Source organism: Ostrinia nubilalis, chromosome 5 (genome assembly GCF_963855985.1).
Source record: "Ostrinia nubilalis chromosome 5, ilOstNubi1.1, whole genome shotgun sequence".
In the NCBI taxonomy this organism is placed as follows: domain Eukaryota; kingdom Metazoa; phylum Arthropoda; class Insecta; order Lepidoptera; family Crambidae; genus Ostrinia; species Ostrinia nubilalis.
The window spans coordinates 572,186-585,403 of NC_087092.1; the positions used below are offsets into that span (position 1 = coordinate 572,186).

General features: G+C 43.7%; 1 protein-coding gene across 1 annotated transcript in view; it reads right to left on the reverse strand.

Moving 5' to 3' along the window:
- The window catches only part of LOC135072096 (stalled ribosome sensor GCN1), a 56,596-nt gene that overhangs the window by 14,088 nt on the left and 29,290 nt on the right, over positions 1-13,218 (reverse strand). The window contains 9 exon segments of the mRNA XM_063966047.1: positions 4,816-4,968; positions 5,326-5,463; positions 5,624-5,849; positions 6,970-7,073; positions 7,717-7,901; positions 9,940-10,135; positions 10,765-11,054; positions 11,650-11,829; positions 12,552-12,788. Coding sequence (XP_063822117.1) covers positions 4,816-4,968; positions 5,326-5,463; positions 5,624-5,849; positions 6,970-7,073; positions 7,717-7,901; positions 9,940-10,135; positions 10,765-11,054; positions 11,650-11,829; positions 12,552-12,788 — 1,709 coding nt within the window.

Consider the following 13,218-nt stretch of genomic DNA (forward strand, 5'->3'; position numbering starts at 1 on the left):
CGTGCGTTCGTGTCGTAAAGCGGTGATTTGTACGGCGACCAAATACATTTGATACTATGCCGAGAGGCTGTTTCGAGTCGGCCGGCCGAGCAGAAATTGAAATGATGAATTTTAATTTCTTTGACGGATCTGGGTGTAACTATGTATAATATGTAGGTATCATGTATTTAATTTAATAAATAAATTATAAAAAAAGTATATCCATTATGATAGCACCCTTAACACAAGCATATTGGTTGCCTACTTTTGGACTAGATGGCGCTGTGAAATTGTCCAAAGATTTGTTTATTTATTTATCCGCTTTGAGTTTTGTTTCGTGAAGAAGAAAAAGAAGCGTTTTGTTTTGTTGTTAAATCTATACTAATAAAAGAGGAAAGATTTAATTGTTTGTTTGTTTGTTTGGAGGCAATAGGCTCCGAAAAAAATTTCTTTCACGATTTAGAATCCTAATTTTTTTCTATGTAGGCTATAAAATATTTTCAAAAACTTTAGTCCAAAATCTTTGATAAAATTCGACGTTTAATAAATAAATTAGATAACATGTTAATACTTTTTTTTTTCAGTACGATTTTAGTAGGTACCTGTTTTCCAGAAATTCTACGATTTAACTAAACTTCTAAAGTGTTTATATTTTATGCATAATTTATTAACTTCTAAAATATACATATATCCTATTGATAGATGACGTGCTTCGTATTTTAATTAAATTATTACCTGACTAGGTTAAAAAGGTGTGGAATGTTATTTTGGAGATAACTTGGTTGATAGAAATATAGAGAGATGCTAAGTAATGCGCTGAGTTCCAAACTCAGTGTCGTATTAGAAATTCACACACACCAAGAAATCAAATTATTTGCTCATTATCCATTGCGGTATCAGTATTCAACGTTCGAATAATCTTTAGTACTATGCAAGCAATATAAACTGTTTACATAATGACGTCGCTACTGTCATCATTGCTTTCACAAGCAATATGTTCCAATTTGTCCCTTGTCACCATTTCCCTTTAGTTTCTGTGATCTGTGCTTGTTTCTAAGTTGATATCAATGAAATATTCCTTAGTACTTTTGATTTTAATTTTTTTTTTGACACGTGTTTGAAAAATCAAGGTCAGATTACAATAAAATAACAAGTGAAAACGTAACATTGCATTGCAACTCGCAATTTCGCAATATTGATGAGGAGATTCCATTGAAAAGTCTGTATTCATTCCTAGGATTCCCCTAACACCATCAAATTCAAGAGAATTCAAGAGAGTGCAGTTTCCCATCTCATGCTTAGGGACCACGGTTTAAAATAGTGTGGTTGCATAGAGCCTGCAACGGGCAACCGCGTGCGCAGCTGCTCATACTAATTTTCGATACAAAAGCAAGTGTTGGCGCCCTCACGAGTTTTAGCGGAGTTCCATATGGTAGCGGGAGTAGACTTAATGGAAATCTATGCTTTTCCGACGACCAGTTGTATGTGGAATACTCCAGAGTATGCGCACACAATAGCCTGGTGATTTTAGCACCTGAAGGAAAAACAAAAAAACATTGTTTACAAAGAAATCTGCGGCAGGTGTAGTGTTTTAATTTTGTTTTAGAAAGATCTCATAATTTTGTAAGTATTCAAATATTTAAACATAATGATGTGTAGATTTTATATCAAAAAATATAATCATTTAACAAAATTAATTTTCTTAGAATATTTTAATTCTATTAGAACCATTTTCCACTTCATCGCAGAAGAAGTCGCGGGCAAAAAGCTAGTATGAAATATGTAGTATTGCCCGCGGCTTCACCCGCTTGAAATTTAGTTTGTCACAGATCGTCATAAATTATAGCCTGTACATTGTTATTCTGGTCGACGCCAGGGATGGATGAGCGTCGCTGTCGCTGGCGACAGGGTCTTCTGGTTCAGGGTTCATGGCGTAGGTCTCAGGCAAAATGAAATCCACTCGTACAAATTAATAAACTCAGTGTATTAACGAAAATAATTACACACAGCACTAGAGTCGTATCGGAACTGAGTGAACCAAAGGTCTTGCGATAGGAACGTCCGACCCGAGAGATAGTTGAACACAGACTGCCTAGTACTGCTGTACTGTACTGTAAAGTTTCATCAAAATCTGTTCAGTAGTTTTTGCGTGAAAGTGTAACAAACATCCAGACATCCACACAAACTTTCGTATTTATAATATTAGTAAGACTAGTAAAAAGTAAGATAGTAAGATGAATTATTTTAGTTATTTGTTTACTTATAATAATATTTATTTATTTATTTCTTAGCTCTGTCTGATAATGGATCTGGAGGAGATGCAATGGCCACCTCCGTAACAAAACAATAGAACCATATGGAGTTTGGGCTTGTGTGATTCGCCTTGACGAATATTTCTTATCCAGGGTCCGATGATGGAGCTGTAAGGGGGCAGATTTATTTTTCACTATGTGACTGTCTTTATTTTGTACTTAATATATATTTTACATATTATACCTATTCGTGTTTCATTATAAATCGAAATATAAAAGACTTAATAAACTCTATTAAAAATTTAAATTAATTAATCAAGTTTGAATACCTCATTCTACCTTAAAATTAATAACTTAAATCAAGTCTTAATACGGTCACGGCTCAAGATTTTTTTGTCCATTTCAGCGTTCTTTTTACTCTTTTGACGTTGCGTTGACAGCTTTTACCTAAATTCGCGCGGAATATTTTTGTGAAATGGCTCTTAAGATTTGAACTATTGTATTTGTCTTTTATTTTATTAATACATTTATTGAAGTGAGATACTTCAATAAATGTATTCAAAGACTCAACTAGCATTTTTCTAATAAACACAATATGGTCTCAACAATGGCACTATATAGAGCGTCTACACAGTATATACAGGGTGACTGGAACTGAACCCGCCATAGCTAATACGCGTATAGAGAAGGTCATTTGCTAATTATTGAACCTTACTTTCTATAGCTAAAGTTTTATAGTTTAGGAGATATGTCAATTTTTATACTTTTTTCAGATTTTTCCGAAATTTGACCTAAAAACTGCTTCAACTTTTTTTCTCGCGTGATTTCAACAGTTTTTTTTATTTGATATTAATATCGAGTATGTCTTTATTCAAATAAAATAAATTTCCGATCCAAATAATGATTTAATAGCTAGTTACGAGCCGCCAAAGTCTAACAAAAGTACAAACCACTATAAAAAATTAAACTTCGAATTCGAATGAAACAAAAATTAATGGTGATAATGGATTGCCAATGATCTTAAAAATATCTCTAGCTTCTCTTCTTTCCAATGATATATCACACGTTGTAATTAGATATTGAAATTTGTCAAAAATTCAAAGTTTATGGAAGAAAATGGAGTAATAATACAAAAATTATCCATACAAAATTTACTTTGAATTTTTTTAAATTCTTTTCATCATAATTTGATTATTGTTTTATAATTCATTTTTCAAAAAACACACATAAATAGTTATGAAAAGGAGTATAGCAGAAAATATGAGATGTTTGAAGAAACTTTGTATGGATAATTTTCGTATTATTACTCCATTTTCTTCCATAAACTTTGAATTTTTAATCAATTTTACTATCTAATTTCTACGTGTGATATATCATTGGAAAGAAGAGAAGGTAGAGATATTTTTAAGATCATTGGCAATCCATTATCACCATTAGTTTTTTTTTAAATCGAAATCGAACTTGAATTTTTATCGTGGTTTGTACTTTTGTTGAACTTTGACGGTTCGTAACTAGTTATTGAATCATTATCTAAATCTGAAATTTATTTTATTTGACTAAAGGTTTATTCGATATTAGTATCAAATAAAAAAATCGGTTAAAATCATGCGAGAAAAAAAATTTAAGCAGTTTTTAGGTCAAATTTCGGAAAAATCTGAAAAAAGTATAAAAATTGACATATCTCCTAAACTATAAAACTTTAGTCATAGAAAGTAGGGTTCAATAATTAGCAAATGACCTCCTCTATACGCGTATTAGCTATGGCGGGTTCAGTTCCAGTCACCCTGTATATGAGCTAAAGCAGTACGGAAACTTAGCCCTTTCGGCGAGTTAAATACCTACACTTCAACTGAGTGTTAGGGTTGGCACTCTTAATCTTTATAAAATTAATAAGGTTCTTACTTACTTATTTATTAAAACGTTTATTTAGGTTATTTAATTATCAAATACCTAATGGAATAAATTAACTGACTAAGTAGTTAACAAAAAAATAAAACGTTAATTAGGTTCTATAATGATCCAATACATAATCGAATAAATTGATTAAGTACTTTATTAGAGGCCGGTAGAAGATCTATTCTCATAAAATAAAATACCGGATACTTACTTTCACATACCTATTGCCTCATTTTAAATACAGTTCATCACTTAGTACAAAAGCGCGCGGAGCAAATTACTTTATCAAATAGAACACATCAATTTTTAAAAAGCGTAATTACGTAATTTAAAAAGAACTATTACAAAATCAGATGTAAGCACTTTATTTAAAAAGTAATATTTAATAATTATTACAATTCAGAATTATTACGAAGTTTAAAAAATGAAAGTTCTGGTTTTGTAGATGCTGAGTTCAAGCAGCCGTATACTACGCAATACACTCGTGGCATGTTTTTAAAAATACAGCGGACAGCGCATGCAATAAAATTATTATTAAAAACACAACGCGCGCGACACTCGCGACGGATGGACTGCGAGGTTCGCTTAGAGCTCGTGTAAAGCGTGCGTCTGTGTGCGTGAGTCTGATTTCGAGCGTTTGTATGAAGCTTCCGTACTGTTTGATTTATCTACTGTGGCGTCTACTTACCAGGCCATCGGCGAAGCTCATGACCGCTTCCCGCGAGGTGGAAGCCAGGATCTCTCCCAGGCCAATACACACGCCCTGGCGCTGGTCCGCGCGCTCCGACTTCAGCCCGCGCTCCAGGATCGGTACTATCTCGGGCAGCACGCGCTCGCCAAGCTGAAACGGCACGAAAGTAGTAAGACATGACGTACATGACGTCAATAAGAGCCCACACACAAAGTATAAAGGTCCAGTGGATGTTGTATAGTCTGGTCCGTGAGCACGTAGAATTTTGTCCAATGACCCCTAGCTACCCATCCTTATCGCTCGCGCGTAATTATATTGCTGTCGCGACTGTGCGACTGACACCCGCAGTGAGCGGGACAGCAATATAATCACGCGCGAGCGATAAGGATGGGTAGCTAGGGGTCATTGGACAAAATTCTACGTACTCACGGACCGGGTTTTAGTAGATTTTTTTTCATCTTATTGCAGAAATTATATTTTCGGTAGCTCGTGTAAGCCCGGCTTTACCTTGCGCACGAGGTCGCCGAGCGTGCGCGCGGCCACCTGGCGCTTGTCGTAGCTGGTGGAGGCCAGGCAGCCCAGCAGCAGGCTGAACAGCGTCGGCAGGATCTCGCGCAGCGTCTTCGGCGTGTTTGTCACCACCACCTGCGAGAAAAACACGCTTGCATAAGTCGAGGAATAGTGTAATAAAGTAAAAAAAAAAGTTTTCTACACTCGATTTGTATAGATAGCTCACTCTCCATCGATGAAAACGCGAGTTTTAGTGGCTCTGAGGCCAGCGTAATGCTGTAATAGAGTACAGTACCTTCCAGACGTGCAGCGCGGCCTGACGCACCATGAGCGCCACGTCGCTGCGGCCCATATAAAGCCCAGCTAACACGCGGTTCCTACGCTCGGGGCCTAGCGCTCGCATGATCGCCTTGTGAGAATGTTCTGTGCCGAAGTTGTCGTCCTCTGACGCTGTTTCCGTGCTCATCTTTCCTGACACTCCAGATATACGGTAAAGCAAGTCTCCGAGAAGTTGGACCGAACTGAAAACAAAAATTATATAAGAATAAGAGAATAAGAATAAGAAAAACTTTATTTGACACAAAAAGGAAAAAATAAAAAACAGTACAAAGGGACTTAAAACTATACACGCATATTATTTTTGTGCCAAAAAGGCGCCCGCTCAGCATTAATCGAGCCACGCGTGCATGCACGCGTGCCCCGACGCTGGTTTTCAGCGGGCGCCTCTCCAACCAACATTATAAATTAAAAAAAAAATAACATTAAACAAAACAAAAAACAAAACATTATATGGTCATTGCCCATTTAATACGCTTGAATATTAAGTGACAATGAAGAATGTTCACTGATTTTGTTTTTTAGCTTTCTGTGTTCTCTGTTAAAAATAAAAAATACACGTGAAAGAATTATTTCGATACGTCAATTAGTTTCCAAGATATTGAATTTTAAAAGTGCGGGCGGCGGCCGGCCCGCCATTTTATGCGCGTGACGTCATATTACAACGACTGGCTCATATTTGTATGGGTGGAATCTTGCAAACTGAATTAAGACCCACTTCCAGGCAACCGATTAAGCTGAAATTTCGCAAACACATGTGATTTGGATGACCATGCAATATTATGATGACATGGAGCTGATCTGATGATGGAGCTGGAAGGTGGCCATAGGAACTCTATAATAAAACGACTTAAATGCATCGAGTTTGGGCTCGTTCGTTTCGTATTGATGAGTATTTTAATTCTATATAGTAATCGGGGTCTAATGATGGAGCTGGAAGGTAATTCGCAATAAAACGACACAATCGCGTCAAGTTTGGGTTTGGTTCAATTTTAATTTCTGTGATGGGTCTGGGTTTTAATATGTATAATAAGTTTGTATTTACAAAAAAAAAATATTTAAGTATGTTTATATCCGTTTTCTAGTGAGCGGACGCTGTGAATGTACGTCACACGGGGTCACGTGACCGTCGGCGGGACTCAATATTTAAGCGAACTTTGAATGCCTATAAAATCATAACTACTGGGTATTTTTGAATGAAATAAAAACTAATGTATTTGTAAATGTAAAAGCTTAACTGTAACATAGGTTTCAAGTGATTTTGCATACCTAGTAACATTCTCAATTATATGAGCGGCGACATACCTGTATCGGATACGCCAGTTGTCATCAAACAACCCGCGTTCCAACTCCGGTAGGAGCAATGTGATCGCAGATTCTGCGTACAATGTGACGATGCGCTGACCGGCCTGGAATTAAACAAATATTTTACATACACTGTGACTATGACCTTTCATTTGCGCATGTCTCGTATTACAAACGTTTGTAAAGCTGCGTCCACACCGGGCGCATGTCCTCGCGAGTCATGCTCGACATCCTGCCCACTCAAGAGCAGTGTGAACGCGGCTTAATCCTTTGAAGATGACTAATAAGAAGGAAAGAGAGTAAGAACGAATGTGCGGGGCAATGCGAATATACAGGGTGTCCCAGAATGGGTGAATCAAACTGCTAGGGGAGGTAGCTCTACTAATGTACTAACCCAAAAAAATATGAAAAAAAAATTAAAGCGCCCAAGGAAACAAAAAAAATTTTTTTTTGAAAAAGTGAAAATAAATCAGCTTTGCAAAAGTATATGGCTATAATTGCTGCGTTTGGAGTTTATTTGTACTTTTTTCTTACTAATATTAATTGTACATGATCGCTTCGTTTATCTATAAACAATCTTTTGAAAATAATGACTAGATTTCGAGTTTAGAGCACTTTATTTGAAAAAAAAAATCCGAACTCGAAATTTTTTTTAAATATTTTTTAGGGATAGTACATTGTAGAGCTACCTCCACTATCAGTTTGATTCACCCATTCTGGGACACCCTGTACGTAGTATGTTGTTACCTTGAGCGCAGTCTCGCGCACGTATTCGTTCTCGTCGGCGAGCGCCTTGAGGATTGGGTTGATGATCTGGCCGATGTAGGGCGTGAACTCGTCCGTGAAGGCGCCCGGCATGTAGATGAACATCATGATGTAGCCGTCCTTCACGTGCGGCGCGATGTCCGTGCGCTCGGCCGTCGCGATTATATCTGCGGCGAAAGTTACAATTAATGAGGGCTATCGTTTTAGCGCTCACCAGATAGCGCCACTGTAGAGTAAGGTCCTGTCACTTGCTAGTAGCGAAGACAGTGGCGCCAACTTGTGAGCGCTAAAGTGGTAGGAGGACTATCGCATTTGCACTCATCAAGATGGCGCCACTGTAGAGTAAGGTCCTGTCAATCGCCAGGGGTGCCAACTGTTAAGTATAAAAACGATAGCCCTCATTGGTGTCTATGGCATAGCCCGCAGAATTGCTAAAATCAAGTGGCAGTGGGCGGGGTACAAGACTCGCAGAGCTGATGGCCGCTGGGGTAGAAGACTAGATAGACCGAAGATCTGGTGAAGTTTGCGGAAGATGTCTAGATGCGGGCAGCGCAAGACCGGTCGTTGTGCATATTATTGGGGGAGGCCTTTGTCCCGCAGTGGACTTCATTTGGCTGAAAAGAGGAACGATGCCTATGGCGAATACTGAAACGATATACAGACCATTTCATAATTTACAATGAGCTTCTATGAATTTACGTGAAGTAAAATCAGTTTCATCACCAAAAAACGACGTATTGAATTCGTTCGTCAGTTGTTTATTACTGATCTACTAGTGTTGCAACTCTTCCCTCTGCTGCCTTTACATGACTAGCGTACCCGGCATGATGGTGTGCAGTTTGTGCACGCCCAGTGGCCTAATTCACGTATTTACACTGTCAAAATCTCGCTGACTTTCAGAACTCGTCTCATTGAAAAACAGTTCTAAATCCGTATTCACAAGGGTCATTACGATAGAACGATTACTCGATAGGATCGCAACTCGGCGATTTTTTGTCGTTGAAGTTTTGTTACGTGAATAAGTCTACAGGCCGTCAGCAGCTAGCTAGTGAGCGGAGCGACCCGGCATGATGGTGTGCAGCTTGTGCACGCCCAGGCCGGCCACGACCTCGGACAGGCCCTGCGCGGCGCCCGAGCGGTCCACGCTGCTGCTCTCCGCCGCAGCAGCTAGCTAGTGAGCGGAGCGACCCGGCATGATGGTGTGCAGCTTGTGCACGCCCAGGCCGGCCACGACCTCGGACAGGCCCTGCGCGGCGCCCGAGCGGTCCACGCTGCTGCTCTCCGCCGCAGCAGCTAGCTAGTGAGCGGAGCGACCCGGCATGATGGTGTGCAGCTTGTGCACGCCCAGGCCGGCCACGACCTCGGACAGGCCCTGCGCGGCGCCCGAGCGGTCCACGCTGCTGCTCTCCGCCGCAGCAGCTAGCTAGTGAGCGGTCCACGCTGCTGCTCTCCGCCGCAGCAGCTAGCTAGTGAGCGGAGCGTACCCGGCATGATGGTGTGCAGCTTGTGCACGCCCAGGCCGGCCACGACCTCGGACAGGCCCTGCGCGGCGCCCGAGCGGTCCACGCTGCTGCTCTCCGCCGCAGCAGCTAGCTAGTGAGCGGTCCACGCTGCTGCTCTCCGCCGCAGCAGCTAGCTAGTGAGCGGAGCGTACCCGGCATGATGGTGTGCAGCTTGTGCACGCCCAGGCCGGCCACGACCTCGGACAGGCCCTGCGCGGCGCCCGAGCGGTCCACGCTGCTGCTCTCCGCCGCAGCAGCTAGCTAGTGAGCGGTCCACGCTGCTGCTCTCCGCCGCAGCAGCTAGCTAGTGAGCGGAGCGTACCCGGCATGATGGTGTGCAGCTTGTGCACGCCCAGGCCGGCCACGACCTCGGACAGGCCCTGCGCGGCGCCCGAGCGGTCCACGCTGCTGCTCTCCGCCGCAGCAGCTAGCTAGTGAGCGGAGCGTACCCGGCATGATGGTGTGCAGCTTGTGCACGCCCAGGCCGGCCACGACCTCGGACAGGCCCTGCGCGGCGCCCGAGCGGTCCACGCTGCTGCTCTCCGCCGCAGCAGCTAGCTAGTGAGCGGAGCGTACCCGGCATGATGGTGTGCAGCTTGTGCACGCCCAGGCCGGCCACGACCTCGGACAGGCCCTGCGCGGCGCCCGAGCGGTCCACGCTGCTGCTCTCCGCCGCAGCAGCTAGCTAGTGAGCGGAGCGTACCCGGCATGATGGTGTGCAGCTTGTGCACGCCCAGGCCGGCCACGACCTCGGACAGGCCCTGCGCGGCGCCCGAGCGGTCCACGCTGCTGCTCTCCGACGTGAGCGTGCTCATGAGCCACGGCAGCAGCTCCTCGAAGCTCTGCTCGCCCATGCCGCGCACCATGGCGCCCAGCGCGCGCGCAGACACCGACCGCACCTGGGGGGGACAAATCACAAGTTACGACAATAATACTAAGTCGTTGTGGAAATCCGTGGGGAAGGCCTTTGTCTTGCAGTGAACGGCATTAGGTTGAAACCATAAAGTTAATATTCCCACGCATCACGCAGCTCTTTTTATCATACAGTGTAGCTCGCTCAGTCCTTTGTTGCTCTATTCCGCTAGGTATATTAACTTTATAGTTGAAACGAACAAAATATCGCGGTAAAATGAATTGCGTTTATACGTATCACTCATGACTCACTATTGCAAAGAATTAGATTCTGTCCATGTATAGTTATGGTTAAAATATTGCTTGTATGGTTACATGAAGTCTGCTTGTTTGTGCAAGCTATTTCGAAGTTTACAATGTAAAAAAAACTTATTGGAGCGACCCTCGTTTTCGTATTTCGAATGCTATAGATGACCCACGCTGAACTGTCCCACCAAACTCAATGACAGGGGGGCGCTACTATCGTTCAACTATATGGTTTCCAACATGGCAAAAATAGGAACCAGCGATCCGGTATTGACGGTGGCGCCCCACTGTCAATGTCATCGATAGGACATGTCAATGTCATCGATAGGACAGTCAAGTATTGTGGAACTATATTTTGACTGACACTGACCTCGGGCACGGGGTCGAGCAGCGAGCTCTTGAGGCCGGGGATGATGCTGGGCAGGTATGGCATGAGGTCCTTCTGGTCGGTGAGCGAGTACATGTTGCCGATGATCTGCGCGGCCATCTTGCGAGTCTCCGTGCTGCGGTCCAGGAAGGCGCGCTGCACGACCGGCATGATTAGCGCCAGCGACGGCGCGTCGATGAAGTGCACGAACTTCGTGTCTAAGAGCGTCTGGAGGCAGGCCGATGTCTTGTTCGACGGGTCTTGAAGGGCTTGCAGGAGGACGGGCACGATTGCTAAAGGAAATTATGCAAATCAATAATAATGTCGCGTATCGGAGCATATATTATAGGCCTGCGCAGATGAAAGACGTTCATTTGCAAAGGATACTTTTGTAAAAGGTACTTTTAGTCCTGTGTGCATTATTCGATACAATATACAGGGTGGCCAGGGAGTTGACGTTCAAAGCTAAAATTTAAATTCCTTACATCTGGCAAGCACTTGTGTTTGTTTTTACTTACTTTCGCTAGAGAAGCTTTCAGAGTGAGAAAAAAATTAGAAACCTACCATATGTGATAGATAAGGATAAACCACAAAATTAACTCTATCTCCTAAGCTAAGCAAAATCGTAAAACATACATAGGGGTGATTTAGATACACCTTAATGCTTTAATGTCAGCTGTAGTATACCTTAATGTGCTTCTGTCACACCGTCACACCGAGCGTCTCTCTGCGGCACGTCCGTACTCGCCGGCGTCTGCCGTACGACTGACTCGTCCCACTCGTAACGACGTCACGTGACTGCCTATCACTTGTGTACGTGAGACAGCGTATTGTATGTATCTAGTACGTAGATACAAACACTACATCAGCCAACCATCCGTCACTCACCCTGAATCTCAGGGTTGCGGATGACGGAGCCGATGACGCCGAGCGCCTCCACGCCGGCCTCCTGGACCCGCATGTGCGAGTCGCTCAGCACTTCGATGAGCTTGGGCACGATGGACGGCAGGCACGACGACAGCTGCTTCGGCGCGCAGTATGCCATCGCGCCGAGGAGCTCGATCGAACCTGTGATAAGAATGTCTTCTTAATAACTGCCACCTTCGGCCTCATCATCAATTTTCAACCTGACAGGTGAAATGCTTCTTCTTGTCGCGTCGACAACAAATTTACGCAGCGTCAGCCCAAAACTCCGCCACAAGAGTGGTGAAGTGCTGGTCAATATCCTCGTTGAAAATGGATAGATAGTACAATTTTGTAGATGATCGTAACATCTGTCAAAAGATAAATGCGTAGATTAATAGAGTGGAGGCGCTCAATAATTAACACGATTCAGAAAACGCCCTGATTTTGTCGCTCCTCGTTTTAGTGGGTAAAACTTGTCCCACAAGGGATGAGTTTCGTGAGAAAAGTTCTACACAAAACCACTAGACGTCTCGTTTTAAATTTTTGTGACTGATATGATCTGCACCCTGATCATATCAGTCACAAAAATTTAAAGTATGCATTTGTAGTCAGGGACTACCAACCGGTCAATCTGGAAACCATTGGGGGAACCTATGTTCAGCAGTGATCATCCTGAAATGCGGGAGTGCAGGTGCGGTTTTGTTCCCCAGTCGATGAAGTACCTGATGTCGTGCCCTGAGTGCCCGAGCAACTGCACTCAGGAGGATTTGATGAGTGCTGCTGACAACACCACTTTTGTGGCGGAGTTTTGGGCAAACACTGTAGGTTTGTTGTCGACACGAAAAGATCCTGAAATGATTATGATTGCATATGCGCATACGCACCGGCCTTGGTGCGCCAGTTGTCGTCGTTGAGCGCCTCGAGCAGCGCGGGCAGCACGAGCTTGACGCCGTGCGCGCTGAGCCGCGACATGATGAGCTTGGCGGTGTCGTCGGCGGCGGCGCGCACGTACTGCGACGTGTCGCCGAAGCAGTTGAGCAGGTGCGGCAGCACGTGCACCACGTACGGCTCGAACAGCCGGCCCAGCTTGTGGCACAGCATCTCGAACCCGAACAGCGCGCCTGCAACGCCCCACGATTCACAATACGGTATTCGACACCACCAAATAATTGACGTATTGTCCAACTACAACGAACCGTCCCATCAGTGACATTGGCGGGTTTTAGAATCGCGCTGACCGCTCGCTGATCATCGGCGCTGACAGATCAATATGTATGTAATTGAAGGGAACCTTCCTGAGTGACGCTGATCGCTCGGCGCCGACGCTTCATACATTTCGGCTGTCAGCGCTGACGGTCAGCGTGCGTCAGTGTGAATCTGAAACCAGCCATTGACAGGGGGGCGCCACCGTCATTACCGGGTTCCTGGTTCCGATTTTTGCCATGTTGGAAACTGTAAAGTTGAACGATGGTGGCGCCTCCCTGTCAATGAGTTTGGTGGGACAGTTCAGTGTAGTTCATCTATAGTTTTTAAAACTGTCAAAACGACAAT